The sequence below is a fragment of the Cyprinodon tularosa genome, unplaced genomic scaffold, assembly GCF_016077235.1.
Source record: "Cyprinodon tularosa strain WSP-4 unplaced genomic scaffold, ASM1607723v1 ctg332, whole genome shotgun sequence".
In the NCBI taxonomy this organism is placed as follows: domain Eukaryota; kingdom Metazoa; phylum Chordata; class Actinopteri; order Cyprinodontiformes; family Cyprinodontidae; genus Cyprinodon; species Cyprinodon tularosa.
The window spans coordinates 340,654-360,938 of NW_024039044.1; the positions used below are offsets into that span (position 1 = coordinate 340,654).

Below are 20,285 nucleotides of genomic sequence, written 5' to 3' on the forward strand. Positions count from 1 at the left end.
TCCACCCAAGTATTGTGAAACGAAAAAGGATTGAGCTCCATAATTTCATACCGGACATATGTTAATTCACCCCTATCAAATTATAAATTGCAAAATTTTCTATTACATGCTGATACTATACCCTCCTGATGTTTTACCTGAATTAAAATATTGAGATTAAACACAGAATTCTTCCCGACCCAAATTGTAGTTTCGATTTTATTTGATTTTCCTTACTATTAGCGACTATCATCTAGCTGTTTAACTCCAGGGTTTCACTTTTTTTTATCATTTAAAAAAAATCATTGTTTAGAGTCCTTTATGGTGAGGCTTAATGCTACTGTTGTGTGGAAAAGTGCTTACTTTTCACATGTATGGATCTGCACGCTAACTGCAACTCTATCTTCCCTTCTGTGTGTCTGCAAATCTGCTTTAAGTGTATTACTGCCAACTAAAGGACCGGAGTGAGAATGTTTTTTTTTTTTACGGCAGTAGTGGCTTGTTTTTTCGACAGTAGGCTGACAGGAAATGGGGTATGAGAGAGGGGGAGAGACATGCGGCAAAGTACCACACGCCTGATTCGAATCCATAGGTCCTGTGCGCTAACCACTGCGCCACCTACACGCCCCGTTTTTTTATTTTCTTTTTTTACTACTGTTAAAATGTAACGTGTCCCAAAATGGAGTACCTCTGCAGTTTTAAAATTATATTGCAAGCGCAGTTAATTGCCCAGTCCCACCTTTTGCGGAGGGTGAAGGAGTAACTTTATCAAAAACAGCTTCTACTAATATTCAATTCAGTTTATTTATATAGCGCTAATTCACAATACATGTCATCTCAAGGCATTTTACAGTTCAACTAGATCATCCAGTCAAATTGAATCAAAGTTTTCTACCTAAGGAAAACTAGTTGATTGCATCGACTCATTGTCTCAAATGCAATATAACTTCCTGATTTTAAAGGCACTGTTTTAGTTGCAAGAAGGTAAGGATTAAGCCAGCAGAAATCACGTGCAGACAGTTGATTAAATCTGTAATGTTTAGTGTTGCACAGATACCAGTATCGGTATCGGTGCCCTGATCCAGCACTAAAATGGTGATATCGGCGAGTACCAACAAATAGGGCAATACCATTTTGAGAACCAAAAGTTTATTCAACTATTGTCCCCCATTCCAGGTAGGCAATAAAAGGTTCTACTGGATTCACTTTGTATTAGTCTTTTTCCTGCTTCACAAAGGTAGGCAGCAGCTTGACAAAGCCATGATGGCAATTATTTTACATCCAAGTAGTATGCAGTTCTTCATATATAAACACAAACATCCATTTCAAACAGATGGTATCGGTCAATACGGCACAGCCAGGTATCGGTATCGGGGCCAAAAAACAGCATCAGCGCAACACTAGTAATGTTGCAGTACTCTCACACTCTCTATGTTCTGGTATGAAATTGTAAATAGCTCTGGCCTATATGAACTTTTTTTTTCATGGCCTTAATTTAAAATTAAAATCTAACATACTGCTTTTTCCATGTTTGTTAGTTTCGGCCCAGAAATGAAATATAACACTAAATGTTTGCAGCTAGTGGTGTCACACACTGAGTCAGTCTGAGCTATAGAAGCTTACGGTATGGATTTGTGGAAAAACCCCGACATAAAACAGATTTCCCAAGAAATCAATCTTAATCAACCAAAAATTGAAATAAAAAAATTAAGGATGCACAATATAATCGGCCCCCTATCGCTATCGGCCTGTATCGGTCTTAAAACTGAATATCAGACATCGGCCACCCCACCGATATTTAACCCGATATTTGATCAGCTTCTGAGTTTCTAAAGTCTAAAAAAAAAATAATAAATACTACTTCTTCTTCCTCAAAAACTTCTTTTTAACAGACTTTAAAACTTCTAAAGATGAGGGAAAAAATATTGATACATTCAAATATCACAATATCTTCATATGCTGATATATTGCCATTTAAAAACACCATATCAATCTCTCTTACTAATGAAATATTGCTATATGTCATCGTTATGCTACGAAATCCCCCGAAAATTCACGAAATTTTGCCATATTTTTATATGTTGATATATTGACGCGGCATTGATCTATTTTACTAACAAAATCTCACAAGAATTTGCAAAATATCACGAGAGTTTGTAACAGAACGATGAAATTTCACGAGATTTTGAAAGTAAAATAGATCGATACCGCGTTTTTAAAAATCAATTTGAAATCAGCATATGAAAACATATTTGAGTAAATAATTTTTCAAAGTGTCAGAAATGGATAACAAAACTGCTATTTTCAATGACTACTTATTTTTGTCCAGCTTTAACATCGGTATTGATATCGGTTATCGGCTACATGAGTTATAAAATACCGGCTTATCGGATATCGGCCAAAATCCAAATATCGTGCATCCCTAAATAAAATAGATAAATAGCCCAGCCTTGGCATGTTGTTATCTTGACGAGGGCTGAAACAGTCGGATTAATCGATTATTGAAATAATCTTCAACTAATTTAGTAATCTATTATGAGCTAACTGGAGTATAGAGACTCTAAACGTGTCTTTAGCTGGCAGGGCGACCCACCTTGAGCAGCAATTATACCAAAATTGTAAAACGAAAATATGTAATAATTTTGCATTTAAGACAGCAATAACTGCTTCCGCTGTCGATATGCTATATTAGGGACTCAAGTGGAAAACTTTGTTTCACCTAGTTTCATTTAATAAAAAAGTCTTCTTTAAGGAAACTTTTGCTTAACGATTAATCGAAAAAATTATTGACAGATTAATCTATTTATAAAATATCACATCTGTGGTTTTGTCTAATATGGCAGTAAACCTAATTATACTATATAATTCTTAAAATCAGTTGGTCACATAAGAATGTTTTTCTTACAGAAAATCATCTTATTTTCTTAAGTGATTTATAAAACTGTTTTTCATTCACAGATGCTGTCCATGGTTTTAAACTGAAGGATTCTACCTGTTTGCACTGGGAGCCACTAATCGGAGCACACATTTGGAAGCCAACATTTGTCACACCTTTTGGGGGGGGGGAGCAGAAGTAACCTATCACTGAAGTGACTAAAGGGGAATAATGGTGATTTTGCGCCGCGCTCGGCTGCCTGCTTCCGCCCCAACCAGCAATGAATCTTGACTCGCTCTCGCTGGCTTTGTCTCAAATCAGCTATCTGGTGGACAATTTAACGAAGAAAAACTACCGAGCCAGCCAGCAAGAAATACAGCATGTAAGTAGCAGCAATAAACACAAAATTTATATTTTAATATTGTAGAAGTAGATCACGAGAACAACCTACTGATGTTGACTTAAATTGTCAACATGTACTGTAGATGGTTTACAGTTTTAGATTTTGCATTTTAATGAAATTCTTCTAAAAAATTCTCAGCATAAACACAAGGCATGTATGTAAAGGTGACTTTGAATTGATTCAAACAGATTTGCATAAGCACCATAAATGTTATGTACTTTACTAAACCACAATTTTGACATCTTTTGGTTTTTATGCTGTCATCTAGACACCCGTTTTGGGGAAAGTTGTTATGTTGTAATTCTTATGTCAGTTGTATTAACCAAACTAGCTGCAGTATTTAGGTTGCTTTCAAAGGTGAAGTGATGTCAGTAGATGAGCCCTAATGTATTACAGCTGAAATGTTTAAAAATAACCAACTTAGATTCTGCAATATTCTGCATCTCTTTATTCAGTTTGTTTGAGACTGTTGATGAGTGTTCAGTGAAGCTTGGTGTACTTAAAGAATTTCTACAAAAAAAAAAAAAAAAGCGATTGACTCTGCCTCTCTTAGGCTCATCAGAATTTGGTTGTTATTAGTTTTGCGAGGATACATTTTTTAATTTCATTCTGTTGAAGTTTCTTGATGTAAATTACCTTACGACTTTGGTTGAACAGAGGTTTAGAGAAGGACATTTTTAAAAAAGGATTGCGGAGAGCTTATAAAAAGTTTATTTTTTTCCCTACATCTTTTTTTCTATTCTGTGTGATTACAGATTGTTAATCGTCACGGCCCTGAGGCAGACAGGCATTTACTACGCTGTCTCTTCTCCCATGTGGATTTCAGTGGCGATGGTAAAAGCAGTGGCAAGGATTTTCACCAGGTAATCTTTTATAAGAAAGAGCTTGGTTTGTCATTGAGGTGTTTTGGACCACTTAAGAATTTCAATCACTAACCTGTCTGCTCATTTTAAATGAGCAGACTGCCACCAAACAAGGATGGAAATTCAACCTGAGAGTCTATGCACTGAGAGCAATTTCCTCCTACTCTTATTGCAGCTAATTATTTGATATAAAATTTGCTCATATCTCTTTCTCTATTCCTCCCCTGATTCACCTCTGCTTTGTTTTATTCCCCTCCAGACACAGTTTCTGATTCAGGAGTGTGTGTCGCTGATTTCAAAGCCAAACTTTATCTCTACTCTCTGTTACGCCATCGACAATCCCCTGCACTACCAGAAGGTAAGGAGCGGGTGTTATAAAATATCAACTTACTCTTTTAACACACAATAGTCTGCTTCCTTTCGGTTTCAGAGATTGTCAGTTATTTTAAATTAAAGGTAAATTTTCTATGAAGTATGCAAAAGACTGGGTGTATTGTTGGTACCTACTGCATATTTTTTGTGCTCTAATGAGAAAATGTGTTTGAAGCTCTTTTGATAAAAAAAAATCTATTTATTTTATCTTTCAGAGTTTGAAGCCATCTGCCCACCTGTTTACTCAACTGAGTAAAGTACTTAAACTCAGCAAGGTTCAAGAGGTAAGATGGCCCTTAATTTAGATATAATCAACTAAAATAAATAAGCTTGTGACTAAAAACTTTTGTCTTGTTTAACACAAAACTAATAAGACATGGTAGAACCATCTTGATCTGATTTATTTTTCTATTTCCAGGTAATTTTTGGCCTTGCTCTCCTTAACTCCAGCAACACAGATCTTTGGGGATTTGGTAAGTGTTGTAGTAAAGCCACATCTCTCTAAACATAAGATATATATTTTTTTAGTTTCCTGGTGAGTCCTCAGTTTTCCTTAAAAAATATTGAGTAACACCCCAAAAATGTTTTTTTGTTTATGTATTTTGTATGCTTCAGCTGCACAGTTCATCAAGCAGAAACTTCCTGATCTTCTGCGGTCCTACGTGGACGCAGATCTCGGAGGGAACCAAGAAGGTGGCTTCCAGGACATTCCCATAGAGGTGTTGCACCTGCTGCTCTCCCATCTACTGTTTGGACAGAAGGGAGCCAGTGGGGTAGGGCAGGAGCAGATTGACGCTTTCCTCAAGACACTTTGCCGAGGTATAGAGAAGAAAAAAAACTACCATCTTGTTGTCTCATCATGAAATATTATTATTTTAATCTGAACAGATTGATTACATTTCTGTGTCCTGTTTCCTAGATTTCCCCCAGGAGCGCTGTCCTGTGGTGCTCGCACCACTGCTGTACCCTGAAAAACGGGACATTCCCATGGATAGGATCTTACCAGACTCTGGGGAGTTATCTAAGACCATCATGGAGAGTTCTCTTGCAGACTTCATTCAGGAAGTTGGCTATGGCTTTTGTGCCAGGTGAGTTGATTGTCATGGTAGTAAAGGCAGGCTAAGTCCACATGATTTTTATGGGTCAGTTTTATCCTGTAAATGACTTGAATCAATCTAAACATTTTTCTCTAAGTTATAATGTAGTTTTGTTAACTAAAGCAAAGAGAAAATGCTGTTTAAACTGGTTTTCTCAAGGTTACGCTGTAGGCTCTCCTAACTCTTGTTAAATATTGAACTTAAGTAAGATAAGGATAGATAAGCCTGTGATATTGCATTGAGTCAAAATCACAGTTCAATCACTTGTTACAGAAAATCTTATAATAAAACAGCCAGTTGTTTTTGATTTAAAACAACCAAAAAAGGCCACTACTACAATCTTAAGTATTGATTATATTGTGTTGTTTATTTATTCTAATACTCATCCATAGACTTGTGCAAAAGAAAAGAGTGAACACCCACTTAATTTAGAAAGGATATATTTCCTCTGTGCCGCTGCTAATACAGATTAAATATTAGAGGTGTCTGTCCAGCTTGGGAAAACGCCTCCCAAACTAAGCTATGTTTTATATACCGCCTTCCTAAAAGAAGATTATTGGCCACTGATCTTACAGTATACACATTACTTTTTAAATTGATTACATGAAATATAACCAAATGTATCTGTTTATTTTATTTATTCTTTTATTAAATTGGACCGTTAGCTAAATTAATACTAGAGAAGACAAAATTGCAAAAGAAAATATTTGCATATAGAAGAGGGCTATAAATACAAAGTGTACTGTAGCTGGTGTAGATGTAGTGGAAAATTTTTATATTTTTAAAGGTTGGTGCCTTTCTCTAGCAGGCTTTCGGGAAGATTAGGAGTACATCCTGAGAGGGTCTCATCTAACTAAGCTGTTTCTGATTGTGAATAGTTTCTTAGCATGGCACCTTCTCACGGCTCTGCTAATGAACCATTTTTAGATTATGTTTAAAGGGTGGCAACATTTAAACTTGCAAAAAGCCTAGAGAAAAACGTTTGGACACAAAGTTAAACTTAATTTAAAATCAGTTTGTTTTTCTTCCATTTCCTATTAAAATATAAGCTTTTCAAATTTGTATCAAATACCCTGTTTATCCTGTGTATAAATGACCCAACAATGGCAAAAAAACGATGATCAATTTGTTTTCTGATGATGTAACCTTATGTCACTCTCATGAATGATTGAAAATTGTAATCTGATTAAGCCCTAAAAGCCATTACTGAGGTCTCTACTGGTCTGCTATTGCTAAAACTAAACTAATTTTGATGTACTGCTGACATAGTATGTGTCCTTTTGTCTCCAGTCTTGATGAATGCAGAAACATAATTCTCCAGTATGGGGTTAGAGAGGTGACTGCCAGCCAGGTAGCCAGGGTTCTGGGAATGATGGCTCGAACCCACTCTGGTCTATCTGATGGCATCCCACTTCAGGTAAGAGACCTTTTTGTTGTGTTGAACAGAAGCTATGAGAATTCCTGCAGGGCATCTAGAAAATGTAAACAATGTTCAGGTTCAACCCCACCCAAATACACTCATTTGCTAACTTCTGTTTTCAATGAAACAGAGGTTTTGTTACTTTGTCTTTTTACAAGTAGCACAAAGTACCTTGTTAAGATCTTAGACATTAAAATTAAACAGTGGCCAATTGTGTAGATTAATTTTTCTTTGTAGTATCTGCTTCACTGCATCTCTGTCTTTTTACTAAATCATTCAGAACTTGTTTCACCTTTACAGTTTAACTCTGCAATTAGACTTTGATGCTAAGCAGTAACTTGCGGTTGAAATACATTTTTTAAATGCATAATTTTTTTGATGCTCTTGTGTGTTTATGGACTTGCAAATGTCCCTTTTAAATTCTAAATATTTCAGGAGAACTTCATCAAAGTGATGATTAGAAATGTGATAATTGTCTGTCGCTAGCTGGTAGCGACATTAAGAGATATTTGGGGATTTTACCAAACACAACATACACTGCATGCACTCAACTAGCTGCTCCAAGCATGTTTGAATTAATGGAGTCTCACATTTTCTTATAAACTCTAAACTTTGATAAATAATTATTCTATTTGTTTTTGATCTTCCCCTCAGTCCATTTCTGCTCCAGGAAGTGGAATTTGGAGTGATGGCAAGGATAAGAACGACGGCTCTCAGGCACATACGTGGAATGTTGAGGTTCTCATTGATGTTGTCAAAGAAGTTGTAAGTAGTAGAAATATTCATTGTAAAATGAACTATTGTGTTCTTTTATGTCAGTGGTTGTCAGAAGCATCAAGACTTAATTTCTTATAGTAATAGAGTAAAATATCAACAAGAATGTAATTTATCATTAAGTCCCTCACTGTCATGCATGTTTTTTAGTTGGCTAACTAAAGCTGACAGAGCGATGAGTACATTGTGTAGTAAGAAAGGAACCAAGAAAATTTGGGTTAATCATAGTTGATATTTTCCATAATGGTTTTGTAATTGGTTTTCTGAGCAACTGCAGTCCTGGCTCCATTTAGGATTGTTTTTGTTCTACTTGCTAGAAAAAATAAGTTGTGAAAAACTTTTGTTTTTTCTGATTATCTTAGAATCCCAACTTGAACTTCAAAGAGGTAACGTATGAACTGGACCACCCAGGCTTTCTTATTCGGGACAGCAAAGGCCTGCAGATCGTGGTGTACGGGATCCAACGAGGCCTGGGGATGGAGGTCTTCCCTGTTGATCTCTTTTACCGGCCATGGAAACATGCTGAGGGGCAGGTAACTACTGCCATTTAAGGAAAACCCGAAGCAAACAATCTTCGTTTTAAAATGGTTGCCATCAGGCTTTTAGCTAGGAATATTTCATACGGTGTACACCTGGTATGCTTCCCTGGAAAATTTTTAAATGTAGACTCCCTGAAATGCTATTTCCTGAATTTTTTTGGTAAAATGCAGTTAACTTTTTTGTCTTTGTTACAACACAACTTTTGTCCTGAATATGGGAAGTATGTGGGCTTGACAAGAGGTGGAAATTTCATAAGGAAGACATGAAATAATTTTTTAGGTACAATATTAGGTTTCATAGGTTAATTCAAATAATCAGAACGTGTAATGCTACGTTCACACCACACGCCATTATAAATGTGTCTGCTGCTTCATTTTTGATGCATGTACACAGGTGTGATGTGTCGCCTGATGCTTGTGCTGCTCCTGTGTTCAATGGCAGAGTCGCTTTGCTATATTTGCTGTGATCAGTGTGTAAAAAGTAGTTTTAATATATTTTAAGTGAGAAAGTACACCTCAAAACATCGTCTGTGCAGTCAATCAATATTACAATCCTGTCTTAAAATATTATTTCGCTGTCGGAGCCACGCAGACCCCCACATACCGGTGGTGCGCTGTTACTGGGAATCCCCAGCAGCTGCTGCCTCAGGCCTGGCCGCCTCTTGGGGGATTTCCCCCACTGATCGTGGCGGCTGGAAGTAGATGTTAGCATTTTTTCAGGTATATGGTAAAAACTGCAGGCACCAGAATAATAAAAGCAAACATATTTTGCTGTCATTTTAAGTTAATTTAGGCGTTAATATACTGTTTCAGTGGAGTGATCATTGCACTCTGCATAAGCAGCTCTGTCTGCTCTCAGATCAGCTTCTCTGATTGGTTAATGTGGCTCTTGAGTAGCTAAATTTTCCAACTCCGGCATCTGCTGCTTGTGAAATTTTTAACATTTTAACAAAGTTTCTAGGGAAAAATTTGGGCCTACCAAAGCCGTACATCCCAAAAACAGGGTGTACAATTTGTCTTTCTTTTTTTTTTTTAGTAAAGGGCTTAGAATGTACGCCCGAATGCATTGCTACCTAAAAGCCTGGTTTTCATAGTATTTTATTTGTAATGATGAACCTTGTTTTCCAGCTTTCATTTATTCAGCAATCCCTGATGAACCCTGAGGTGTTTTGCTTTGCCGACTACCCGTGTCACACTGTGGTCATTGACCTCCTCAAAGCTCCGCCTGAGGACGACAACAGGGAGATAGCTACCTGGTATGAAAGCTATATTCTGTTTCACACAAGGAATGCAATATTAAATGTTGTGCAAGTATGAGAGTTTATGCTGTGACAATATTCACAGGTTCTCTTAAATGTTTAGACTTTGCCATGGATTTTCATTTACAAAGCTTCTATAAACTTCCACAGGAAAAGTCTGGACTTGGTGGAGAGTCTTCTTCGACTCTCTGAGGTTGGGCAATACGAGCAGGTGAAGCAGCTCTTTAGCTTCCCAATCAAGCACTGCCCGGACATGTTGGTGTTGGCACTACTGCAGATCTCCACCTCCTGGCACTCGTTACGCCATGAGCTGATTTCCACCCTCATGCCAATCTTTCTTGGCAACCATCCCAACTCTGCCATTATCCTGCACTATGCCTGGCATGGACAGGTTGGTTCTTTTATAATTTAGCTCCGTAAATCAAAACTTGGAACTTTTTTAGTTTAGTATTCCATCATTTTTGTGGATTTGTTTCTACACATTGTTACCTTCTTAAAGCATCTGATTATTTGGCCTCCTCCTTAACAGGGACAGTCTCCTTCCATTCGTCAGCTGATTATGCATTCGATGGCAGAGTGGTACATGAGAGGGGAACAGTACGATCAGGCCAAGCTGTCTCGGATCCTGGATGTGGCCCAGGACCTAAAGGTTATTAATGCATTGCAAAGTGTTGTATGTCCAAATTTAATATCAAGAAAAAATGTTTTACAACTGTGTTGAGTTTAAAATTTTGTGGTGCCAATTTAATAAACAAGCTTATCATTTCAGTCTCTGTCGATGCTGCTGAATGGTACTCCTTTTGCATTTGTCATTGACCTCGCTGCACTTGCCTCTCGCCGGGAATACCTCAAACTTGATAAATGGCTGACTGACAAAATCCGGGAGCATGGGGTAAGGGTATAGATGATGCGGAGATGAAGTCGACTTACACGGTTACTACTACATATCAGTCATTTTAATATATATTTATTTTTTGTATTCTTTTACCCATCATAGGAACCATTTATCCAGGCATGTGTTACGTTTCTGAAAAGACGCTGCCCATCCATCATGGGGGGTCTGGCTCCAGATAAGGACCAGCCCAAAAGTGCCCAGCTTCCTCCAGAGACTTTAGCCACCATGCTTGCCTGTTTGCAGTCATGTGCTGGGTGAGAAGCTATAACATTTTCTTTTTGGAGGCTTTGTGAGGGATTTTAGCTGTTTTCTTTAGTTTGAGCACTTCATGTCGAAGATGTAGAGAGAAAACTGCCAGTAATTGCATTTGGATGATTTTTTTAGCGTTAGCTGTTTTAGCTCCATCCTTGATCGTCACAGTAAGAAACTAGAAGAATCAAACCAAAACCTCGTAGCTAAGAGGTTCAAGCAAAAGATATCTTTGGAATGGAGGCTTTTACTGATCTAGAATGAATTAAAGTTTGATATTTTTTTAGCATGTTTGAGGTGTTTTAGAAATTAAATAGAGGGAATCACAAAGATGTGACTTTGAGAAGGAAGTTACATATTTAACATGTCTGTAGTGAGTAGATGGAAGGAAGCTAAACATCATAAGGTGGGATTCTTTGGGCCTTTTTAGTTTTCAGCCAAGTTTCATAATTCTTTTTGAAACAACCAATCAGGTCTTGGTTTGAAATGGGTTTAATACAAGTGGAAATAATAATCAATAACTTTTCTTTATTTTTCTGATTGCCATAAACTAATATCAGCACCAGCAGGTCAAATGTTATAAGCAGATATCAGAGAGACCTGTCAACAATGTAGATTGTATTGCTTGAACTTATTGACTTTTTAATGTCTGATTAACTCTTGCTGCTTAAAATGTTTTAAATGTTAGGTCTTTTTTCCCCTGTGCCTTCAGGAGTGTGTCCCAGGAATTGTCAGAGACAATCCTCACCATGGTTGCCAATCGTAGCAATGTAATGAATAAAGCTCGACAGCCTCCACCTGGAGTGATGCCAAAGGGGCGTGCTCCAAGCGCCAGCAGCCTGGATGCCATCTCACCTGTACAGGTATCGTCATGTGAAAGGCCAATGGTAATTTGACAGTTTATTATTTTAACCGATATACTTTATGAGATCTGGATATGTTTTGTTTATTTTTTTTCTGGACAAAGATTATTTAAATGTTTTCCTTTTGTTCATTATTTTCCTCATTCTGTTATTCAGATGGACACTCTGCCTGGTATAGGTGCCTTGAGTCTTGGTAGCACCCCAACCACCCACACTCAGAGCATGCCGTGCTTCCCCGGCTCAGCTATCAGTAATCCTCTTTCCCCTTCAAAGGCCTTCCCGCCTCTTCCAAACCCTAACTCGAGCACACCTTTTGGGGTTCATGGCAGCTCGCAGCTTCCTGGTATGGACTCTGGTACTTATCCTTTCTGATGTTCCTTCATACAAATACAAGCATTGGCCAGAAAGTCAAACTAAACTTTCACTACTACGGTAGTTTATTTTCCTCACTAAGACTTGGAAAGAGTTGAGGATAAAAAAAAGTTAAGTACAATTTAGGTTAGTTAAGCTTGACGTAACATATGTGTTTATTTTTGGTCAGGTATCACCTCCAGCATTGGTTCCAGCCTGGGAATGCCATCAGTTAGCACTGATCCCTTTGGCACAAGGAAGATGAGCACACCTGGCCTGACCCCTCCTACCTTCCAGCAGAGTAAGATGAAGGCCTGTAAGTGGCGATGGTAGTGGTCTGACTGAGAGCCCTGCTTTGCTCTGCGCTGTATTTCCTCTTCAAAGTAATAAAAGCTTGGGTTTCCTAAACTTTAATGCACATTCTGCTTCAAATGTTCCTTTTGCAACATAAGGTTTTGTTATTGAAGAGGAAATACAGATCAGTCTTCCATTGCTTGTCTGCTTACGCTGACTGTTCCTTTTTCATAATTTTGGATGTAAAGCTAATTTTCCCTTGATTAAGGAAATAAGATTAATAAGATTTATCTGTTAGATACATCAAATATAAGAACCCTTGTTGTTTTGGGCCTTTATGGGTACACCTAATGCATTTACTTTTTATCTCTTTATGAGTTGAAAAGATTAAAGTTTGCAATTTGTTCCAATCTTTTGGATTATAAAGAAATGACTAGTATTACCGTATTTTCACGACCATAAGGCGCACCGGACTAAAAGGCGCACTCTCAGTTATGTGTCCCATTTCTGTATTTAACACACACATAAGGCGCACCGGACTATAGGGCGCGTTTTTTATATACAGGTACATGTCCTCTCAGGTGGATTTTCCCACTTAAAAACATATTAAAACTACTTTATTCCCACTGATCACAGCAAATAAAGCTGCAAGGTGTATTTATTACAAAGTATTATTCAAACCTGGGAGCTGGCCATGAGAGACACATCGCTGATGACACAGGGCTGTGATTACTCCTCTGATACAATTTATTGACGCATAAATTAACTTAAAACATAGGCAGGATAATAATCTGGATTAACTGACTGCAATGATTAAATTTTCAGGTGGACTTTCTCACTTAAAAAGATTTAGATTATTTAGATGAAAAAACACCTGCCGAGGTGAGCCCGCCCAGAGCCTGCTGTTGAATTAAGTTTTCAGGTAGAAAAATAGAGCGGGAGCAAAACTGAGTATGATTGTGCTTTATTCAAGTATTTATTACAAAGTATTAATCAAACCCCTCAAAGTCCTCATCCTCTGTTTCTGAATTAAACAGCTGCGCTAAATCCGACATGCCGGTTTCCCCTTCTTCTTCGTTTATTGACGCATACATTAACTTAAAACATAGGATAATAATCTGGATGAGCTGACTGCAATGATTAAATTTTCAAGTGGACTTTCTCACTTAAAAAGATTTAGATTATTTAGATGAAAAAACACCTGCCGAGGTGAGTCCGGATGCGCCGCGGCCCAGAGCCTGCTGTTGAATTAAGTTTTCAGGTAGAAAAATAGAGCAGGAGCAAAACTGAGTATGATTGTGCTTTATTCATGTATTTATTACAAAGTATTAATCAAACCCATCAAAGTCATCATCCTCTGTTTCTGAATTAAACAGCTGCGCTAAATCCGACATGCCAGTTTCCCCTTCTTCTTCGTTTATTGACGCATAAATTAACTTAAAACATAGGCAGGATAATAATCTGGATGAGCTGACTGCAATGATTAAATTTTCTGGTGGACTTTCTCACTTAAAAAGATTTAGATGAAAAAACACCTGCCGAGGTGAGTCCGGATGCGCCGCGGCCCAGAGCCTGCTGTTGAATTAAGTTTTCAGGTAGAAAAATAGAGCGGGAGCAAAACTGAGTATGATTGTGCTTTATTCAAGTATTTATTACAAAGTATTAATCAAACCCCTCAAAGTCCTCATCCTCTGTTTCTGAATTAAACAGCTGCGCTAAATCAGACATGCCAGTTTCCCCATCTGCACTGTCAGAGTCACTTTCCGTGCAGCGCGGCTCCTCAGAAATAATGCCTGCTTTTGCAAAAGCTTGAACAACAGAGCCAGCAGACACGTTAGTCCAAGCATCTACAATCCATCCGCAAACTGTGGCGTAACTTGCCCGGCGCTGCCTTCCATTTATCATGAAACTGTGGTCTCAGTCTGTCACCCATCGCTCCCACGCCGCTCGCAGCCTTACTTTGAACAGGCGCTTCACACCGATGTTGGGCGGTTGAAGTTCCTTTGTCAGACCCCCGGGATAACGGCGAGCACAGCGTTCATTTGATTCACCTTTTTTTCACATCGGCTGTGAGATGGGCACGCAGCGATGGTGATGCGTGGAAAAAACCACCTAGTCTTCTCAGATACACCTGCCTCAGCCACGCATCTATCCAGCCTTTTTCATCTAATATCATATGTCATCAGAGCGCTGTCTGTCTCGCTGTCAGCTCCCAGATCTGCTTCTCTGATTGGTTGATGCGGCGCGTCCAGCAGCAACACTTCAATTTTTCCATCTCGAGCAGCAGCAGCGCGTTGGCGGCGCTTCAGATGCTTAAACGCTCCCGACGTGCTGCACCAAAACGCGCTGCAGGACCTTTTGCTGCACCCATACGCGCGTCAACCATTGACTTTGCATGTAAACTCGCTGCTTCTGCTGCACCTGCTGGGTCCGGTTCACACCGATGTCGAGCGGTTGAACAGCAAGCACAGCATTCATTTGTTTCCCCATGTTTTTCACATCAGCTGTGAGATGGGCACGCATGGAGTTACATATTAACAGCGATGGTGAGGGGTGGAAAAAAAAAAACACCTGGTCTCCTTACATTCAGCCACTCTTTCATCATCTCCTCAATGAGGTGGTCTCAAAAGTCGCAGTTACAACACACATAGGGCGCACCGCACCAAAGGGCGCACCGCACATTTTGAGGGGAAAAAAAGACGTTTAAGTGCGCCTTATAGTCGTGAAAATACGGTAATAAACCAGCTGTATAGTTTTTAATAACCATTTTTGTCTAAAATGTTTCATTTTTGTTTTGTGATAACTTGAAACCATTTTACTGGGATTAAGTCAGCACTGAAACAAAGGTGCCTTTTAAATTTGATCTAAATAATATTTCTGCTCTCTTTCAGCTGATCTCTCTCAGGTGTGGCCAGAGGCTAACCAGCACTTTAGTAAGGAGATCGACGATGAAGCTAACAGTTACTTCCAGCGTATTTACAACCATCCACCTCACCCAACCATGTCTGTGGACGAAGTAAGTACTGTTTTGTTGGATATTGCACACAAGTTTCACTCAGCCTGTCAAGCTTTTTTGACTCCATCGAACTATTCGGCCTTTCTCTTTTAGACTGCCTTTGAATACAATTAACCATTTGTCTGCCTGTCCAGTTTTTTAGAATGTAACCATTTATCTATTCATTTTTCTTAATCTCTATGTCATTCCATTGATTTATCCCTCTCTGTGAACCATTTTCCGTTATCAGGTAATTTTTCCATCTATTGCTCAGTCCCTCTGTCTACAAAATAGTTGGTTCATCTGATTTTCTGTTTTTTCTTTTATCCATCCTCTACCTTTTTCCCATCATACCTTGTCCGATCATCAGACAAGCTGTTTGTCTAAAATACATGACATGGATTGACCATAAATGTCTCCGTCATGATTAGAGATGTTGTCGGCTGGTGATACCCCTAACAAAGAAGGAAGTTTCCTGTTAAAACAGTTTAAAAAAAAAAAATCTATCAGACAGCTGCAGCTGATTCAGAACGCTGCTGCTCGAGTCCTCACTAAAGACCAAGAGACTGGATCACATCACTCCAGTTCTGAAGTCCTTACACTGGCTTCCTGTGTCTCAAAGAATTGATTTCAAAGTATTTCTGCTAGTTTATAAATCATTAAACTGTTTAGGGCCTAAATACATTTCTGACCTGCTAGTACACTATGACCCCCCCAGACCTCTAAGGTCATCTGGGACAGGTCTACTTTCTGTTCCTAGGGTCAGAACTAAACAGGGGGAAGCAGCTTTCAGTAACTATAGTCCTCACATCTGGAATAAACTCCCAGAAACCTGCAGGTTCGCTGCTACTCTCAGTTCTTTTAAATCAATGCTGAAGACCTTTCTTTTTGATGTTGCCTTTCTCTAAATGGCGATCATTTCTTTACTGTTTAATTTTTTATACTGCACTGTAATTTTTATTCTTGTTTTATTCTGTTTTTATTTTTAACTGTTTCTTCTGTGTTTTATTTATTTTTTTAACTGATTTTATGTAAAGCACTTTGAATTGCCCTGTTGCTGAAATGTGCTATAAAGCTGCCTTGCCTTTCCTTGTTTTAGAAAAAATGTGTCTGCTAACAAAGAACCCAAAACAAATTAAAATGCACTATGAATCTGTTGCAATCATCATCGCTCTAGTTTTTTTTTCAGGATTCATATATCAACGATGACCGCTGTAGAAATATTCACCATATATTCAAAGGGAACCTTTATATTAGTAGAATTTCTTTTTAATTTGATGAATCAGAGATCGTGAACTCTGGTATTGTGAGGCTATCCAGTCACCTTCTACATTGTCGTTGCCTCTCTCCAGGTACTGGAGATGCTTCAGAGGTTCAAGGACTCGACCATCAAGCGGGAACGAGAAGTGTTCAATTGCATGCTTCGAAACTTGTTTGAAGAATACAGATTCTTCCCTCAGTATCCAGACAAAGAACTGCACATCACTGCCTGCCTCTTTGGTGGTATTATTGAGAAGGGTCTTGTCACCTACATGGCTCTGGGTCTGGCCCTGCGTTACGTTCTTGAGGCCTTACGGAAACCATACGGATCCAAAATGTATTATTTTGGTATTGCTGCACTGGATAGGTTCAAAAACAGGTATGTGAATACTTTTTAGACAAACATCAATATGAAATAGTTGTTTACAGTGATTACATTCTTTATGCTTCTAGACTTAAGGACTACCCTCAGTACTGTCAGCATCTGGCCTCAATCGGTCACTTCCTTCAGTTTCCTCACCATTTACAAGAGGTAGATATATGTACTGAATGTTTGTTTGCTTTGCTCATATTAATCCTCACCTTCAAATAGATTGACCCTCTCGCTCTGCTTCTTTAAACATCCTGTGTGTGCAGTATATCGAGTATGGCCAACAGTCACGTGACCCTCCGGTGAAGATGCAGGGATCCATCACCACACCCGGAAGTCTCGCCCTGGCCCAGGTTCAGGCTCAGTCCCAGCAGCCTCCCTCTCTCAAAGCGCCACAGCCAGGCCAGCCAAGCACCCTGGTCACCACCACCACCACAACAACCACGCCTGCCAAAATAAGCACCATCTCCAGGCCTCCAGCCAGCACCTTTAAGAAGGATATGCCTGTAGGTTCACGTGAATTGATTGAGTCCTTTCACTTGTCATTTTTCATCTGCAAGAACTCGCTCACAATTGGTTGTTCATTCCTGCAGCCTTCAATAAACACTACCAACATCGACACCTTGCTGGTTGCCACTGACCAAACAGAGCGGATTGTTGAACCCCCAGAGAATGTCCAGGAGAAAATAGCTTTTATCTTCAATAACCTTTCTCAGTCCAACATGACACAGAAGGTAAAAAAAAACAAAAACACTCTTAACCCTTTAAACCCAAGTGTATCGTATTTGTTACATGAGTTTTTGTGGCTTCTGCACCATCAGTGTGATGTTTTTGTTGTTGAAACACTGACTTAAATATTCAGAAACATGTAGTGAACAGAAAATGTATAAAATATTATATGTAATTGCCTTATGTATCAAATTTGATGCAAATAAATTATCTAATTTAACTTTTACAACATTTTTTAGGAAATTTAAACATTTTAATTTTGAAAAATTTGAATGTTCAATTATTTCCTGTTTCCGGCTTTAAAGAGTTAAAACTTTATTTGATTTCCTCTATTTGCTCCCCCTCACCAACAGGTTGAGGAGTTGAAGGAAACTGTGAAAGAAGAGTTTATGCCATGGGTGTCTCAGTACCTTGTGATGAAGCGGGTCAGCATTGAGCCTAACTTTCACAGCCTCTATTCCAACTTTTTGGACACGCTCAAGAACCCAGAATTTGTCAAGATGGTTCTAAATGAAACTTATAGAAATATCAAGGTACATGGTCATTTAATCCGCTTTAGAGGTTAAACCTTATTTTCTTGTCTAATATGAATTTAACTGGAGCATTTTCTAAATGTTAATATAATAAAGAACTAAATAAACTAAATTTAGTGGAACTAAAACCCATGATTGTTTATCTTTTTGCGACAGGTGCTTCTAACTTCTGACAAGGCAGCTGCTAACTTCTCTGATCGCTCCCTGCTGAAGAACCTAGGCCACTGGTTGGGCATGATTACAGTGGCCAAAAACAAGCCTATCCTCTACACAGTAAGAGTTTGTATAATTGTTGAAGTGTTTGGGTTGTTTATCTCAATTTACAGCCCCCTAAACACATCCTTCTTAATTTTTCAGGACCTGGAACTCAAATCTCTGTTATTAGAAGCCTACGTGAAAGGCCAGCAGGAGCTCCTTTATGTGGTTCCCTTTGTGGCCAAAGTCTTGGAATCTAGTCTACGGAGCATGGTGAGAGATGTGGATTAATATCTCAAAGCTGCTGGATCTGAATTTGCTTTTGAGGATTGGTTAACCTGTCAGCCGTTGATTTTATTTTATTTTTTTTAACCCTCAAATGCTTTCACCTTTCCTCAATAACATGGCTAATAAAAGGCCAAAAAAAAACCTTGTGTGGGTTTTTTTGTATGTCAGCTGAAGCTTTTCTTTTATATTCTCTAGATTTTAAGTGAATGTACATGACGGGTATAATTAGGTGGTGTTAAATGATCATTTGCATGTTGTAGGTTTTCAGACCTCAGAACCCTTGGACCATGGCCATTATGAATGTTCTCGCTGAGCTCCACCAGGAACATGATCTTAAGGTAAGTGACTTGGTCTTAGTATTTTCTGTCTCATTGGTGTGCTGGGATTGAGGTATGAGGTTGATTTTGTGAACCAATTTACCCCTAAAGCAATGTGGACAAGTTTGTCAGGGTTCCCGCGGGTCCTTTAAAAAGTCTTAAAAGGCATTGAATTCTTCAAAATAAAACAAAGGCCTTAATTGGTATTAAAATGTCTTAAATTAGTCTTTCGTAGGTCTTATTTTTTAAAACATCATAAATAGGATTATTTTTATTACGACTTATTTTTGTAATCTAAATAAAACATTTAAATTGAAAAAAACAATTTTTTATTGAAAAAAACAAAACAAAAATGGCTCGCCATTATTGGTTCCGTCCCGATAGCGGAACCAGTAAAAGCGTTGTTGTGGCCGGGACATTTGGGAGATGCGCCATTTACTTTTTGTCTGGAAAATATGAGCAGGTGTAAATGTTACCAGAATTGGCTCCAGCCAAGAGTTTTCTCCATGGCTAAAACCAGTACCAGGGAACATATATGAGGCACAGTGTATTTTGTGCAAGAACTCATTCAAGCTCGGAACCATGGGAATTAAGGCAGGGGAGTCGCACATGCGAAGCGCGAAACACAAAGCATCAAAATCGAGTTACAGAGAAACAGCCGGTATTTCTCAGTTTTGTTCCACCCATGTCTTTGTAACACTTCCACTTATCACCAAATCAAACATACTAAGAAAACGATACATAGAAAAATAGCTGCAAAAAAGACTTGGCACTGGTTATGTTGTGGCTTTAAAACTGATTTGTTTTGTTCCCTGCTAAAACAAAGTTTGGGAATTCAGTTAAATAATTGTTAAAATATATCTTGTCATTTGTGTGTTTTTAGCTTTCTTCCTGTATGGGAAGCTTTTCAAAACTTGAAATATTAGTGCAGTGGTTTATGTTAAAATAAACCTTTGGGTTAAGTTGTCACAAGCGGGTTTTTCTTGTGTTTCTTGTGAATATGGTCTTAAATTTTTATTTCAAGTGGCATTAAAAAGTCTTGAATTTAACTTGCCTTACGCTGTAGGAACCCTGGTTTGTAGTTAAAGCTCTTTATTTTTTTACCACATTTGCAAAAATCTTAAAGTTAAGACTTGGATTTTAACGTTTTTACTATAGTATAAACTGAATTAGACATTAATTCAAAAAGATTTAAATATTTGCATGGACTCGGGTTTATCTGACTAGTTTTTCCATTTACTTATGCATTACTTGGTGTCAGTTTGTACTCGCTTTCACAACTGATGTAAGAAAATTTTTCTGAATGCTATGCTGTAAAAACTTTTAAAATAATATATACCAGCTGAAAGTCTCTGATTTGAGATC

At 38.3% G+C, this 20,285-nt stretch overlaps 1 protein-coding gene across 12 annotated transcripts in view; it reads left to right on the plus strand.

Annotated features, from left to right (window-relative positions):
• The window catches only part of cnot1 (CCR4-NOT transcription complex, subunit 1), a 35,117-nt gene that overhangs the window by 2,844 nt on the left and 11,988 nt on the right, over positions 1-20,285 (plus strand). For 2 of the 12 annotated variants that reach the window (XM_038293984.1, XM_038293989.1), the window contains exons 2-28: positions 2,938-3,236; positions 4,013-4,120; positions 4,380-4,478; positions 4,708-4,776; positions 4,911-4,965; positions 5,108-5,311; positions 5,412-5,580; positions 6,880-7,006; positions 7,664-7,774; positions 8,146-8,316; positions 9,451-9,578; positions 9,732-9,972; positions 10,111-10,230; positions 10,351-10,473; positions 10,579-10,730; positions 11,438-11,612; positions 11,745-11,943; positions 12,130-12,255; positions 15,125-15,249; positions 16,581-16,867; positions 16,942-17,020; positions 17,116-17,364; positions 17,452-17,592; positions 17,941-18,120; positions 18,277-18,393; positions 18,478-18,588; positions 18,864-18,941. In XM_038293984.1, the coding sequence (XP_038149912.1) occupies positions 3,135-3,236; positions 4,013-4,120; positions 4,380-4,478; positions 4,708-4,776; positions 4,911-4,965; positions 5,108-5,311; positions 5,412-5,580; positions 6,880-7,006; positions 7,664-7,774; positions 8,146-8,316; positions 9,451-9,578; positions 9,732-9,972; positions 10,111-10,230; positions 10,351-10,473; positions 10,579-10,730; positions 11,438-11,612; positions 11,745-11,943; positions 12,130-12,255; positions 15,125-15,249; positions 16,581-16,867; positions 16,942-17,020; positions 17,116-17,364; positions 17,452-17,592; positions 17,941-18,120; positions 18,277-18,393; positions 18,478-18,588; positions 18,864-18,941 (3,846 nt within the window). In that variant the 5' untranslated portion in view covers positions 2,938-3,134. The remainder of the gene's footprint in view (positions 1-2,937; positions 3,237-4,012; positions 4,121-4,379; positions 4,479-4,707; positions 4,777-4,910; positions 4,966-5,107; positions 5,312-5,411; positions 5,581-6,879; positions 7,007-7,663; positions 7,775-8,145; positions 8,317-9,450; positions 9,579-9,731; positions 9,973-10,110; positions 10,231-10,350; positions 10,474-10,578; positions 10,731-11,437; positions 11,613-11,744; positions 11,944-12,129; positions 12,256-15,124; positions 15,250-16,580; positions 16,868-16,941; positions 17,021-17,115; positions 17,365-17,451; positions 17,593-17,940; positions 18,121-18,276; positions 18,394-18,477; positions 18,589-18,863; positions 18,942-20,285) is intronic. The other 10 variants (XM_038293994.1, XM_038293996.1, XM_038293985.1 and 7 more) reach the window with 9 other exon arrangements.